A 15499-nucleotide genomic window follows, 5' to 3' on the forward strand; every position below is an offset into this window, starting at 1 on the left:
GAGTCCAGCCATTTCCCCAGCACTGCCAAGGCCACCATTAACCCTTGTCCCCAAGTGCCACATCCACATGGCTTTTAAATCCCTTCAGGGCTGGGGATTCCATCACTGTCCTAGGCAGCTTCTGCCAAGGTTATAAGGTTTTATTATTATTTTAAATAGAAAAAAGATTATAGGATCTTTCTAAAACAGCTTATAAAACTATTTCAAAACACTAATGCACTTCACCTGCATTTATTTACCCATGTCAAAAGCCTGGCACCAGGGACAGTTGGCACCAGGGAAGGTAAAGTAGTGAGGTGACAAAGGGGACAAGGGGGAATGGCTTCCCACTGCCAGAAGGCACGGTTAGATGGGATATTGGAAAGAAATCCTTCCCTGGGAGGGTGGGAAGCCTGGCACAGGGTGCCCAGAGCAGCTGTGGCTGCCCCTGGATCCCTGGCAGTGCCCAAGGCCAGGCTGGACAAGGCTTGGAGCAGCCTGGGACAGTGGGAGATGTCCCTGCCACGGCAGGGGTGGCACTGGATGGGCTTTGAGGCCCCTTCCAACCCAAGCCATGCCAGGATTCTGTTCCTAAGGTCCCTTCCTAACCGAGTAATTCTGTGATTCTGTGAGGTTCGTGCCACTGGTCCCGGGCTGCGCTTGGCGCGGCGGGAGCAGGAGCAGCAGAATCAGGCGCCATTCCTCGGGATGCGCTGGGAGGAGACCAGAGCGGTGTTCCAAGGAACCGGGACCGGCCGGGGAGCGCTCTCGGCACGGGAGGGCGGGCCCAGCCGTGCGGCCGGGGCGGGCCGGGGCGGGCCGGGCGGCGGGGCCGGGGCCGGTGCCGGTGTCGGCGGGAGCGCGGCCGGAGCCGCACGGGCGGCAGGTACGGGGCGCCGGGGGCCGGGCCGGGCCGTGCGGGTGGGCGCTGCCGGTCCCTTGGGCCGAGACGCTGCCCGGGGATGCCCTGGCATCTCTCAGCGCCCGCGGGCATCCCCGGGCAGCGTCTCGGGCCGAAGGGACCGGCTCGACGGGACTGGCCGTGGTGTCTTTTACTCTGCTACACTCCTGAGGTCACCCGGTCTCTGCCTGGTTTGGCAGCAGCGGGGCAGGTTTTCGTGCTGGGCAGGGGTTTGGGGTGTACCCGGCGTGCAGCAAGGGGCAGTAATTCGCATTTAGCCTTTATTTACCCAGGGGGTTCCTTTAATCTTTCTGATAAAAGAGAATGGGAGCAAACTGCATCTTCGGGGAGTAGTTCAGTGTTTGGTTTGGCGTTGGAAATGTGCCATCTCCCCCAGGGTGGTGCTCCCAGTGAGGCAGTGTGCCCGCAGCATCCCAGGGATGCAGTCGCTCTGCTCCTGTTGGGGGTGTGCTCCTCTTACTGTCCAGGATTCCTTGCCCAAGCAGCCAAGTGAACTCACAATGTGACCTTCCTGGCACATGAGGAGCACGGCTTGTGATTGTCCCAAGAGACAGGGACATCATGGGAGCCACAGGATCATGATTGGGTTGAGTTGGAAGGGACCTCCAAGTCCACCTCATTTCACCCCCTGCCCTGGGCAGGGACACCTTCCACTACCTCAGGCTGCTCCAAGCCCTGGGCACCCTGTGCCAGGGCCTCCCCACCCTCCCAGGGAAGGATTTCTTTCCAATATCCCATCCATCCCTGCCCTCTGGTAGTGGGAAACTATTACCCCTTGTTGCCCTTGTCACTGCAGGCCCTGTCCCCAGTCCCTCTGCAGCTCTCCTGGAGCCCCTTCAGGCCCTGGCAGGGCTCTGAGCTCTGCCTGGAGCCCTCCCTTCTGCAGCCCCAGCAGCCCCAGCCCGGCTGCAGAGCAGAGGGAGCTCAGGGCTGGGCAGGGCGGCGGGAGCAGAGTGCCTGGCACACGGCACAGCGTCGGGGCAGCGCTATCTGACTCCAGACTGTAAATACTCCTGAGTGCTGCACGCCTGCCCGGGGGCTGGAGCCCCGGAGGCGCCTGCGTGGGCTGGAGCCGTGGGCGGTGGAGCTGGCACGGTGTGCCCTGGCCACTGGCCCTGCACCGGCAGCACAGAGCATCTGCTGGGAGCTCTGACCCCACCTTGAGACAGGCTTTCATTGCTCACTGGCACGTGGCTGCTCCACTTTTCAAACTGCCAACCTGTAAACTTGTCAGGTAATAAAAGAAATTCCTCTAATTTGCAAAAGTACCACTAGAGAGATGTCTCATTTAGGAAAACTAGGCTTTTCCCTCAGGGTTCAGGGGAGATGGCAGATGAGCAGCTGGTCATCAGAGAGGAGTGACTGGTGTGTCTCAGGAGAGAAAGTGCTGAGCAATCACAGTGTCATCAGGCTGGTAGTGTCAGCGTGGTTTTGCTGCCCATATCTGACTCTGGAGCTTCCAGGAGTGGGGCAAGTTTTGCTTATGACTTTATTTCCTTCAAGTGGCAATTGCCCTAGGAAAACCCCAGAGGAGATTCAACAGAGTCAACAGGATCATTTCGTAATGTGGGAGTCTGATGTCACTGTGAGGTGGAGGAGTTTCACCCAGGGTGATGCTGGGATGAGGCAGGGCTGGATCAGCTGCTGGAGACAGGGAGGACATGTCCACAGCACAGAGAAACCCCACTGGAACCAGGAGCAGGTTTCTCCTAGGATGGCTTTGGTCATCAGGAGAGGGGCCATGGCACCCTGTGGGCACACACAGGGTCTCACAGCCCTGGGGTCTGTGACCAGGGCAGCCTGGAGCAGAGCAGGGATGTGACGCAGTGCTGGCTCCCCAGAGCCACCTGCAAAGGCTTCAGGGATGTGTGTCTGTTGAGGGGGTGGCCCCTCTGTGCCCCCAGCCCTGCTCAGCTCCTGCTCCATCGCTGCTCCTCGTCCTCCCTCCGGAGGGGCTGTGGGAAGGAGACACAGTTGTCAGTGCACGGATGGAGAGTGGGTCCTTACACCCCTCATTTATCACCTCTCTGCTCAGGTGCAGCCCACTGATGGGACAGAGCAGGACCCACCCCAGGCTGGCACCAAACCTGGCACCAACCCTGCCCTGAGCAGCTCTGGGCTGAGCTCTGAGCACTGTGCCAGGGAGGAGCCCCCAAAACAGGGCCTTGGGGCTCACCTGGGGCAGCTTCCAGCTGTCAGCAAGGAAGGAGCCTGTTTGGAAACACTGGAAATAAAGGTAGGAAGAAAACTGTTAAAATGAGAATATACATCGCAAAAAAGTCATCCAGGCATATTCAAATGCAGCTTTTGCTTCTTGCCATTTCTTTTATTCCATATAAAAAGGAATAATTTCTCCCAGCACTGGCAGGTTGATGAGTGACCCACAGAGACCAGCACAAGTGGGGTCTCCCTGTGGCAGGAGCCAGTGGTTGGTGACAGCAGGGACAGCCAGGGCACGCAGCTGGCAGCAGCAGCCAGGCAGGGGCTGGAAACTGCAATCTGATCTAAATCTGTTACTGGATTTGTTAAAAGGCAGAAAGCATTTCCTCGTGGCCTCGCTGGGCTCCCAGATGTAGGGCAGCTCTGAGCACTGGGCTCTGTAAGGCAGGGCTGGCTCACCCTGCAGGGCTGGGGCAGCACCGCCCCGGGGCTGGCATCTCCTCACAGCCGGGGCAGCTCGGACAGGCTGAGGGCACTGGCCCCCCTCTGCTGGTATCTGCCCAAACCCGGCCAGGCTCTGCTGCAAGGTGTGCTCCCTCCACGGGCAGGGGGAACCTCAGCGGCACAAGGGCATGGAGGATGGGATGGTGAGGCTGGGAGTCCAGGGGGTCCCAGTCCCAGGACACGAGTTCCTTGGAGAACAAAACCTTTGTCTAGAGGAGTGCAGCCTGCCCTCGGATCTTAGAGGAAGCAGCTGGGGTTTGTTCTCCCCAAAGTCCTCTCCCACAGAGGATCACCTACATCTAACATCAGAGGTAATAGGCACACTGTGAAAACCATCACCTCTCTTTGTGTCATGCAGCGAGACTTCAAAATCTGTTGGGTTTATGGTGTTATCAAACCCTCTGTGTGCTACTCAGGAGAACTTGCAGATCTGGCCAGCAGATCAAGGAATCAGTATCACCTTCTTTATTTTTGAAAAGTGTGAAAAACCCGCCTCCTTTCACTCCCCAGGGCCCGTGCACACCTTTGCTGCCTTCTTTGCTCACCTGCAAGTAATGCTGTGTCACTCTCATTCCTGCCCTGCCGAGTGCTGCTCCTTGGTGAACTATTGCTGCATTATTCCGCCACTCTTCCTCCCAGGATGGGGCTATTCCCAGCATTAATCTTTAACTCTGCTCTCCTGCAGCTTAAATCTGACAAATGTTCTGAGTGGCTGCCTCAGGTTCTTTTTGAAATCCTGCCTCGGGATGTTAAGATTTAGTAACACAGATTCTAACCTTAAAATAGCAGCACAAAATGTTCTATTTACTCACAACATGAATGCCAAGTATGCAGCATCCCTCACCAGAGCAGAGGAGTGGGGGGCATACTGATAATATCTGACAGACAAAGGAATTTGGTGGAAAAAACCAATCTGGTTTCCCTCCTCCAGCAGGCAGCAGCCCTGGACAGCATTCCTGGTCCTGGGAAAGGTGCTGCTGCTTCCAGCTCCTCTTCTTCTGTCCCTCTGAAAGCTGCATGTGCTCTAATACTTCTTACTTTAAAGAAAAATTGTCTCAGGCTCCATGTGAGGTTGATCCCTGAGCGCTGTGAGCCCGAGCTCTACCCAGGCCAGCTCCTGCGTGTACTGCTTGGTCCATCTAGTGTTGGCTGAGGCTGGGACAGCATTCCAGCTGGATCAGAGTGCACACAGCATTCCCACTCCCCGAGCAGCACCTGGGCAGGCATTGCCACACTGCAGGGCCCTGCCAGGCTCGGGAGTCACCGGGCACGGCCACGTCCCGCAGGTCACTCGGCTCTGGTGGGGCCAGCAAGAACCCAAATGTGACAAAACCATTCACCAAAGTGGAACTGCCAGTCCCAAAGCTCTCCTGTAGAGGAGGCTGGGTGCCATGCTGCTGCCATGGCATGACCCTGCAGAACATTTGAGTGTTTTCTGGGTTACAAACCACGGCCGTGCCATTGCAGTGGCCGCCCCACTCCTGCTGGGCTGCCCAACTGGGGCACCTGGAGTGGCACAGGCCCTGCTCCTCTCAGAGCTGCTCTGATGTCTTTTCTCCTGCTTGCAGGCAGCAGCATGAACCTGAAGAAGTACCTGGTGCGGGCACTGCACCGCCTGCAGAAGGGCCCTGGCTACACCTACAAGGAGCTGCTGGTCTGGTACTGCGACAACACCAACACCCACGGCCCCAAGCGCATCATCAAGGAGGGGCCAAAGAAGAAATTAATCTGGTTCTTCCTAACGCTGCTCTTTGCATCCCTGGTGTTCTGGCAGTGGGGGATCCTCATCAACACCTACCTCTCCTACAACGTCACCTCATCCCTCTCCATTGGCTTTAAGACCATGAAGTTCCCTGCAGTCACCATCTGCAACGCCAACCCCTTCAAGTAAGTTTTTCTTCTCCCAATTTCCCCATGTGTGCCCTAACCCCTCAGAAACATTGCCAGTGTGAGGTACTGAGGGCCCGTTCCTGTCTGAGACATCACATTAGGAGCATCAATGGAGTCTCCAGGTATCCCTAAAAACAAATAAAGAACAATGTGAAGATTAATGGCTCAGGGCCAGAGGAGGGTTCATCTCCCTGCAAGTTCTCCTGGGCTTCACAGAATCCCAGAACAGTTTGGGTTGGGAAGGGACCTTCAAGTTCATCTTATTTCACCCCCTGCCCTGGGCAGGGACACCTTCCACTATCCCAGCCCTGTCCAACCTGGCCTGGGACATTTCCAGGGCTCCAGGGGCAGCCACAGCTTCTCTGGGCACCTGTGCCAGGGCCTCCCACCCTCATGAGGAAGAGTTTCTTCCTAACACAGTTTCTGTACCATATCAGTCAATCTAATGAAGGTTTTTACCTCCCTGCAAACTTTCCTCAGCTCATAAAAGAACCAAATTCAGCTCACCCTTCCCAGCTAGAATCAGTCTTTCCATCTTTTCCCACACTTTCCTTCCCCTTCCTCACTGTGAGCATTCTTCTCATTGTTCATACTGCAGTCACTGAGAGCTGGTTCCACAGTCCTGTCTGCCATAGGGACAGAGAGCTGAATTGTGATTTCAAAGGAGTCACTGATTTTCATTAGAGTTGCTTTAAATTTATCATTGTTTTAAATCCATGCAATAGTGTAGCCCAAGGCAAGACGCTCCCAGCCAACACAAGAATTGCTTAGGGGTAGTTTTTCCTCCACTTGCTAGAGATGTTTTGTGTAAACTGCAGTGAATTACTGAACTAGAACCAACGTGGCCCAGCACAGGTGTGTTCAGCCCTGCAGCACTCCCTGTTTATCCTCTCACTGCTCTGCCCAGGGTCCGAGCTGGCCGTGCTGTGCATGGCAGCTCCCCTTGTCCTGCAGTAAATTGAGGCACACTCTGAGGTGCCCAGGAGGGTCCAAGCCAGGGGTGTGGCGGGTGAGCTGCCACGTGTCCCGCAGGTACTCGGAGGTGAAGCCCCTGCTGAAGGAGCTGGACAGGCTCATCGAGGCAGCCCTGGAGAGGATCCTGCAGCCCACGCCAGGCAACAGCACTGAGAACATGTCCCTGCCACTCGACCTGGAGCTCTGGAACCAGATCCCCCTGGTGCTCATTGACGAGCACGACAAAGACAATCCCATCATCCTGGACATCTTTGAGACCAACCAGACTGCTGTGGACAACGAAACTGCCATGGACAGCAGAGCCAATGTGAGCAGTGACACTGCTGAGGGCCACCAGCTCTATGGGACCAATGGAACCATGGACAACGAAACCACTGAGGGGAACCAAACCACTGCTGCACCTGCCCCAGCCAACACCACGTTGGAAGAGAAAAAGTACAAGCTGGCAGTGAAGCTGGTGAGATGAGAGGGGTCCTGCAGTGGCAGCGGGCAGAGATGAGGGATGGGTGCCTTGGCAAGGATGCAGCGGGGAGATCTGTGTCTCCTCTGCACCAGCTGCCCATGGCCCTCTGCCCTGGGATTCTGCTCTGGCCGTGCCAGGTCTGGGGACTGCCAGTGCCCAGACCCTGCTGCAGGCTGAGCCCAGGACAGAGCCAGGGCAGGGGTGGTCCTGGGGGCTCCCAGGCACCTTCATCCCTTCCTGGGGTCGGGCACCCAAAATGCCAGGGAGAGGCTGTGGCTGCTGCCCCATCCCTTTCCTGCTGCAGTCCACAGTGCAGAGGCACAAGGTGATCCTGGAACCCCTCACCCCTGCTCCCATGGAGGCTCCAAGGACCCTGCCTGGGCAGACCTCGGAGGCTGGGGAAACTACAGCCTTAAAGAATTGGTCCAAAACTGACATTTTCTGTTAACTGGTGGGGTCACCCTGGGGATGATGTATAACCTGCCCAGCAGGGAAGTGTCCCTGGGGAAGGACCCTGTAATGACAGCCAGCTCAGTGACAGCCAGCTCAGAGTGACAGCCGGCTCAGAGTGACAGCCAGCTCAGAGTGACAGCCAGCTCAGTGACAGCCAGCTCAGTGACAGCCAGCTCAGTGACAGCCGGCCTGTGGCCCCGTCAGGCTGAACCTCTCAGTCCCTGGAGCTGCAGGCAGGGCTGGCATGCGGGTGAGCACATGGGGAGGGGTCCCCCAGGGCCCTGCTGTCCCCCAGGCTCAGGCTGCCTGCTCTGTGTCCCCAGTGCAGCCACCAGGGCTCTGAGAACTGCACGTACAGGAACTTCAGCAGCGCGGCGCAGGCGGTGACCGAGTGGTACATCCTGCAGTCCACCTCCATCCTCTCCAAGGTCCCGCTGCACGAGAGGATCAGGATGGGCTACCAGGCAGAGGACATGATCCTGGCCTGTCTCTATGGGGCCGAACCCTGCAACTACAAGTAGGTGCACACAAGCTCCCTGCTCCTTTCTGTCCCTGTGGAACAAACAGCACACGGGTTCCTTTCTCTTTGTAAGGTATATATCAGCTGCTAATGAGATTGGTATAGATCAGCTGATAATGAGCTTGCTGCTGATTCTCAGCTCTAGCAACACTTCCCAGTGTTGGGAAGCACAGCTGCTGAGCTGGGCCCACCTTCTGCTTTATGTCACACGCCTTTAGTCCTCCCATGAGTCACAGTTTTCTGTGTATGATTCCTCCAGGAATTTCACCCAAATCTACCACCCAGACCATGGTAACTGCTACATCTTTAACTGGGGCATGGATGAAGAGGCTCTGAATTCTTCCAACCCTGGGGCTGAGTTCGGTAAGGGAGCTCTGTGGTGGAGGAGGGGGCTGGAGGGGCAGACGTGAGGGCTCTGTCTCTTGGTGCCCATTTCTGTCCCTCAGGACAGACTTACGATTCCTCTGTCACTTGAGCACTGCAACAGGGAGCAGAGGCTTTCCAGGAGGGGATGAGCCCCAAAAGGAAAATGTGCCACATAGAAAAAAGTGACTACAGACATGTAGCAGAAGGGCATCCTCTGATATTTGAAATATCTGAGGCAACACCCGACTATTGCCAGCTATTGCAGTTCTGGGCATTCACCACCACAAGTGTTCCTCCCCAGACCAGGCTGCTGTGGCAGCCAGGCTCTGGCTCTTCCCAAGGAACAGGGAGGAGAAAATAGACTCCCTTCTTTCCCCAAGCCTCACCTTCCAATACAATTCCTGTTGTGAGTGTTTTTTCTGGTGTCCCAGGGCTGAAGCTGATTCTGGACATCAGCCAGCAGGACTACATTCCCTACCTGTCCTCCGCTGCTGGGGCCAGGCTCATGCTGCACCAACAGAAGAGCTTCCCCTTTCTCAAGGATCAGGGCATCTACGCCATGGCTGGGACAGAAACCTCCATTGGAGTGCTGGTGGTATGTGTGGCATTCCTCGGGAGCAGATTGTCTGAGAATAATGTTATCTGATGGGACCCAAACCAAGTTTGCTTTAAGTCTTTGCTGAACTGGCTCAAACCAAAGGAGACGAGGTACACACCTGTCAGGGGCTGGAGCGCTTTATGGAGGATTTTATGTAACTGTCCTGGCAAAGTGCTTGATTGAGGCCGGGATTCTGGGCTCGGGTCGTGGTTGTCTCTTTGTGCAGCACGTCAGACACGTCAGAAGGGGCTTTGGCAGCCCCTGAGCAGCCTGGCCTGCCTGGATCCACCCAGGGAAGGGGCTGCAGCCTCCTCAGCTCTGCCACCGCTGACTCTCATCTCTAGCAAAGCCATTGGGGAGCGCAGAATTGCAGAGCTCTGGAGAACGGGCGCAGGGACCTGTGGAGAAGAGATGAGCACAGTCTGGTGTTTGGGTTTCTCCGCAGGACGAGCTGGAGCGGATGGGTTACCCCTACAGCGACTGCACCGTGAACGGCTCCGACGTCCCCGTCAGAAACCTCTACAGCCAGTACAACACCTCCTACTCCATCCAGGTGAAACACCCTCTGCATCAAACACCACTCTTTAGGAAAAACCGTCAAAGCACTTAGATCTTTGCCTATCATGTAGGGTACTGGGGAATCATAAAACCATAAAACCTTTCAAGATAATCAAATCCAAGTATCAACACAGCACCAGCACTGATAAACCATGTCCTCAAGTGCCACATCAAATGATTTTTGAACACTTCCAGAGATGGTGACTTCACCACTGCCCTGGGCAGCCTGTTCAAATGCTTTACAACCCTTTCCATGAAAAGTTTTTCCTCATATCTGACCTAAGCCCCACATGGCTCTGTAGAAATAGTCATTGAGGCTCTGGGAAACTTCTGCTGAGACAATGTCAAAGTGACACTTCTCAGGAACCTGTGTTTCGTGAACACAAGTGATATTTACCCCTGAAAGGAGAGGAGTACAAAGGAGAGAGTCTCCCTCTGAACGCTCCTGTGATCTTTAACTTTTTTCTCTTTGGGGGAATCAAGTAATTTTTCACCCTGAAAATGCAGCTGGTTTGTGCAGGAAGGGAGACAACCCTTTGGTTCTTCATCACTCTGAAAATGGGATGAGAAAGTTGAGTGTCAGTAAACCTTGCAACTGTAGAAAATTAGAGGGCCAACATTAAGCAGAGGTTAATACAAATTAACCTCTAACAGGCTGTGCTGGAGAGAGAAGCAGCTCTTGAGGGTGCAATGTGATAATAAGGGAAACACCCAAACCATTTGGGGTGATTCACAGATGCACCTGGAGATCAGGAGGGCTTTGGGCTGGGGCTGGCAGTGGTTTTGTATTTCTACCTTTATATAATATAATAACAACTGGACCACTTTAGCCAGCTTTTGAAGATGCTTGTATAAGGTTTAAGCAAACACTCAGGAGGATTGCATTATTCCCTGGAAGTGCAAATGCTGACGGAGTTCTGTGCCCACGTAACACCACTTCAGAGCCCTCTCAGCTAAACCAGGCTCTCCATCACTGCCTGGCTGCTCTGCACTCTGTGGACCTTTCCTATCACATGGAAATTCTCTGCCTGTCCTGCCCACACCGGTTAAATTTAATTATCTTCTCACAGACTTTGCTATTGCTTTGTGCTGCCTCGTGCAGAATCCCTCTCCAGTCCTGGGTGATGAACTTCACGCCTCACCAAGCTAATGGCAGTGCAGCAGCTGGAGCTGCAGCCACAATCCTCCCCAGAAGAGCAGCACCTACACAAAGATCATTCATTTGTCTGCTCTTTGTGTTGAAGGATTTGGAAATTCCTGGCCTTAAAATGTAAAACCAGCCCTTTGTCAGTGTTGTGTAAAGCCTGGAGAGCACAGCCCTGTCTGTGGTGGAACAGAACGTTTGTATTCCCTTTTGGAAGCTTGAATGTTACTTCTGTGAAGCCCTAAAATAATCGAGAAATGAGCAGTTTCTTGTGTGAGTGGGAGCAGGTGCTGAGCTCCCTGCATTGCCCACGAGGTCTCACGAGTGGCCTGAAGAACTCCAATGCCCAGCAAGGCTGGCAGGCCCTGGCAGCCCCAAGATCACCTGTTCAGTGCAGGAGAGGGAGCTCCTGGGGGCAGAGGGCTCTGGGGCCGCTGCCATCCCAGCAGTGCACAGCTCCCCAGGGCTGAGCATCCCTCTTGCCTCCCCAGGCCTGCCTGCGCTCCTGCTTCCAAACCCACATGGTGGAGATCTGTGGGTGTGGGCACTACATGTTCCCTTTGCCTGAAGGGGTGAATTACTGCAACAACGAGGACAACCCAGGCTGGGGTAAGAGCTGCTGGGGCTTTCTGGGGCCGGGCTCTGCTGCTGTCCTTGCAGGTCCTGCCCAGCTGCTCCCCGTGGGACGAGGCCACCTGGGCCCGTGCTGGGGAGCAGGGGCTGCGTTTGGTCCTGGCTGTGGGCTGGGGGAGCCCTTGGGCACCAAAGAGAGAGAATCACTCACAGGGTACCACTCCAGGGCTCTGCACCAAAAATTCTGGGTCCCCTGGCAGGGGCAATGGAGGGTCCAGTGCCCGCCTGGGGTAGCACAGCTCTGTGCTGGCAGAGGCCAGGGCTGTGCCAAAAATACCAGCCCTGGGCAAGCTGGTTCTGTAAGAACTGCCTTCAGAAACTGACAGTTTATTTTTTATTTATTAGCAAAGTGCCTCAATGTTTTGCTCAAGTTTCTCAAGGAAAGGAAAGATGGCAAATCTGTGCTGAATGGTCATACCTAATATTTATTTTGATAAATGGAACTGATATACCTCAGTAACTGGGACCTTATCTAAAGAAATACTTTAATTTTGTTTTCACCAAACAGCATATTGCTATTCCTCACTGAGATCCAGCATAAAACAGCGTCAGATCTGCATTGACTCCTGCAAAGAAACATGCAAGTGAGTACCTGAGCCTGATCTGGTTGCTGTGGAGGTGGAGGGATCCTTCATGTTGACTCCCATCAGTCCTGACTGTCCCAAAAGGGCAGCAAACCCTGCACGGCTGGTTTGCTGTATGAGAACTGAAGTTCCAGGGACTTCAGAGGAGGGGAAATCTCCCTACTAATGCTGTCCCTCTCCACTGCAGTGACACCCAGTACAAGATGACCATCTCCATGGCAGACTGGCCATCAGAAGCCTCTGAGGTAACCCCCATTGCTTGGCCTGTAGCAGACACTGCTGGCTCCTGTTCCCAGGCACATGGGCCCTGGCTGTTGTCAGAGCACCTCTGCTGCAGTCCATGTTTTCCACACGCAGACCAGCCCAGCACCAGGGCATGAGGCAGGGAGGGACCCCAGAGTGGCCCCTCCCTGCTGGGTTCTGTCCCAGTGTCAGCCCAAGGCTGAGCCCACATGGGACAGGGAAGGAGCACCCACGGCCCTGCTGAGGCAGAGCTGCCCTGCTCACCCCACAGTGCCCCTCCAGCTGCACAGGGTGCCAGGGCTGCCTGGCACGGGGCACAGCACCTGCAGGGCTTGTGCTCTTCAGGAGCACAGGATGTCTCTGCTCTTTCTGAACAGATTTTGTTTCCTTAGGACTGGATTTTCCATATTCTGTCTTATGAAAGGGATATGTCAACAAATGTGACTCTGGACAGGTGAGTGAAAGGAACAACCACTTTATCTTCTTTGCTGAGCCTGTTAACATCAGCCTGACACGAGCCCTGGCTCTGGGCCAGCGCGCGCGGGTGCAAATGCTCAGGGAGGACAAGGTTTGCAGTGTGTTCACCTGGGACACACAAAAAGCAGATCCAAAAGGCACTTCATGCATGTCCTCTGCTCTCCAGAGCTGCACACTGGGCCAGTCAAACGCAAACATGTAGCAAGGTAAAATCAGCCTTAAGGACAGTTCCAATGTCATAACGTTTGTCACGCTGTACTGATGTCTTGGTGTCTCTCTGTCCCACGGCCAGGCTGGAGCAGAGGTGCAGGGCATTGACAGGCAGCTCCTCACGGAGGTGGGTTTTGCTCTTTACAGGAATGGGATCATCAAGCTGAACATTTACTTCCAGGAGTACAACTACCGCACCATCTCAGAGTCAGCTGCCACCACGGTGAGTGCCCATGCCAGCCCTTCTGGCAGGGCAGGCACAGGAGCCAGCCAGCTGGGACAGGCAGGGCTCAGTGCCCTGGGGGACAGTCTGTCCCTCGAGGCTGCTTCTTGGCACACCTGCTGAAATGAAGTGGATGAAGCCACCTCTGCCTGGTGGCTCACAGCCCTCAATTCCTTCCCCCACTCCACCTCTCATCCCTGTCCCAGCCCTGCAGGGCAGCACCAGCACAGGAGGGGCCCCAGCAGGCAGGTCCCAGGTGCAGGGGCATCACCCACACCAGCACTGGCACACGGGTGATGGATCGGGCTGGGGCACATCTGGGGGCTCACTCTGCTCTCCTCCCACAGATCGTTTGGCTGCTGTCGAGCCTGGGAGGCCAGTTCGGGTTCTGGATGGGGGGCTCGGTGCTGTGCCTCATTGAGTTTGGGGAGATCATCATCGACTCGCTGTGGATCACCATCATCAACGTCATCAGCTGGTGCAAAGGCCTGAAGCAGCGGCGGGCGCGGGCGCGGTTCCCGGACGCGCCCCCGACGGTGTCAGAGCTGGTGGAGGCCCACACCAACCTGGGCTTCCAGCCCGAGCCCGTGGGGGCCGTGCCCGGGGCCCCGGCGCTGCCCCCCGAGCCCGGCACGCCCCCGCCCAACTACGACTCCCTGCGGGTGCAGCCCCTGGACACGCTGGGCCCCGAGAGCGACGCGGACACCGAGTGAGCGCAGGGGCCTGCCCGCTCCCACGGGCCGGGCAGATCTCTGTCCACAGTCAGAGGGAATTAAAGCCCAGGCTGTCCTCTCCTATGACTGAGCGCTGGCAGGAAGCTCTGCCTAATAAACCCTGCAATAAACCTCACAGAGTCAGGCTTTGGCTTTAGTGTGTAGGGCTTGTGTACATCAGTGTTGCTGTAAAATCATGTCACTGTTTCTCGTCACCAGGTGGGTGGGAAGCAATTCCCAGTGAGCAGAGCAGGGTGGTGGCAGGGAGAGGACAGGATGTGCTCACAGTGGATGCAAGGCCGTAGCCTGGTACATCACAGAACCCTAAAAGAGTTTGTGTTGGAAGGGACCTTAAAGACTGTCTCATCCTACCCCCTTCTCCAGTGCTCTTGGCTGCAGGGATGTGGCACAGCGTGTGCCATACATGGAGCAGAGCCTTGGGATGGCACCAAAGCTGCTTCTGACTTCTGAGGCTGCAGAATTTCCATTCCCAAAGAACTACAATGGAAACTGAACTCTCCCTTCACTGCTGGAGCCCCTGGGTGCCCATTGTGCTGCTGCCCAGGGTTTGTACCACTCACGGTGCGGGTGGGCACAGCTGACGGTGTGTGCCAAGAACACCACTCCACAGAGACTCGGGTGGGAGGAGGCACCAGCCTGTTTAATTATCATTCTTGCAATAATAAAAAGTTGATTTAAAAGTTGCCATTAGCTTCCCTGCTGGCAGCGGGGGTAGTGCAGTGCTGGCAAGAGGTTGATGGCAGTGGCTTGGGAGGAGGAGAACACAGGGTGCCCACCCTGACACGGGGGCAGCGGGGCCCTTGGGTGGTGCCTGTGGGGCTGAGCTGAGTGGGGCAGGGAGCTCACCTGTCCCTGGCTGGCTGTGGGCCCCAGGAGCTTTCCCAGGAACCCATCACGGGGGATGGCCTTGCTGAAGTACCTCTGCAGAAGTTCAAGAGGAAGCACAATCCTGTGGTTAAACCTCGTAGCAGAACACGCTGTTCTGGGCACGGCGCCCAGCATGGGACAGCTGCAGAGAGGGGGGTCCAGGATCCCTCTGCACAGCAAGGTCCCCGAGCACAGGGTGCTCTGCTGCAGGGCCATGGGGCAGAGCGTGCCCAGGGCCCCTCCAGCCCCTCGGCAGTGCTGGAAATGTGGGGCCAGCTGCTGATGACCACCAGCAGCAGGACAGAGGAACTGGGGGAGCATTTGACAGCTGAGGTGCCACCAGCACAGCTGCCTCTGCCCCACACAACAGAACTCTGTGTTCAAAATTCACTGAATCCTGATGCAGGGAGTACCTCCTTCACATACCCACACACTGCCCCAGCCCTTTCTCCCCCAGCTGGTTCTCACTTGAAGGAAGAAGGACCAACAGCCCCAAACACACTGCTCTGTACAGAACCACCCCACCCAGGCAGAGCCTGAGCTCAGCGAGCCCTAAACCCACCAGAGTGCAAAGAGGGCAAATGACAGCAAACACATCTGTAAAGACAGAGGAAGGCAGCCCTTACAAGCTGTCCTAGACTTTTCCTGTCTCCTGAAAGGAACATTTCCATCTCTGGGTACCACAAACTCACAAGCACAGCCTCCTTTCCCACAGGAGAGCTCTCGTAGAGTGATGGCACTCGATCCCATATCACAGCTGAGTGGGAAACAAGGACCTGCCACCCTCCCCTCCTGAATCAGTGCTCACTGTATGCAGTGCCATCCTTGGCAAAGGCTCCTAAGGATAAATCAGTGAAAAACCAGAGCACATTTCTTAAAACATGGGGAATGCTGAGAGCAAGAACCTGGGCATCATCTCTCACCCTGTCACCAGCAGGTCCCTGGGATGATGGGCAGCAGGTCCCAGGCTGCTCACCCTGTCCTCATGACTTCAGC

The 15499-nt window shown here is 55.8% G+C and overlaps 1 protein-coding gene across 2 annotated transcripts; it reads left to right on the forward strand.

Annotated features, from left to right (window-relative positions):
- Positions 1-798: 798 nt before the first annotated feature.
- Positions 799-14321, forward strand: SCNN1B (sodium channel epithelial 1 subunit beta). 2 transcript variants are annotated; one of them, XM_071444748.1, is made up of 14 exons: positions 814-865; positions 2937-3137; positions 5134-5452; positions 6488-6887; positions 7670-7863; positions 8126-8229; positions 8664-8827; positions 9276-9383; positions 11024-11141; positions 11674-11749; positions 11937-11994; positions 12385-12446; positions 12827-12902; positions 13250-14321. In XM_071444748.1, exons 3-14 carry the CDS (start codon positions 5142-5144, stop codon positions 13613-13615), a joined length of 2037 nt encoding a protein of 678 aa, XP_071300849.1. In that variant the 5' UTR covers positions 814-865; positions 2937-3137; positions 5134-5141; the 3' UTR covers positions 13616-14321. The 2 variants fall into 2 exon arrangements, with proteins under 2 accessions (XP_071300848.1, XP_071300849.1); XM_071444747.1 differs by lacking the exon at positions 2937-3137 and having other exon boundaries at positions 799-865.
- The last annotated feature ends 1178 nt before the right edge of the window (positions 14322-15499 follow it).

Source organism: Agelaius tricolor, unplaced genomic scaffold (genome assembly GCF_023055355.1).
Source record: "Agelaius tricolor isolate 1412-34295 unplaced genomic scaffold, bAgeTri1.0.p SCAF_19, whole genome shotgun sequence".
Lineage (NCBI taxonomy): Eukaryota > Metazoa > Chordata > Aves > Passeriformes > Icteridae > Agelaius > Agelaius tricolor.

Coding starts and splice junctions, on each gene's coding strand:
- SCNN1B (XM_071444747.1), top strand. CDS start 5,142: ATGAACCTGAAGAAGTACCTGGTGCGGGCACTGCACCGCCTGCAGAAG. Junction 11,750..11,936: donor TCCTGCAAAGAAACATGCAA/GTGAGTACCTGA, acceptor TCTCCACTGCAG/TGACACCCAGTACAAGATGA. Junction 12,447..12,826: donor ACAAATGTGACTCTGGACAG/GTGAGTGAAAGG, acceptor TGCTCTTTACAG/GAATGGGATCATCAAGCTGA.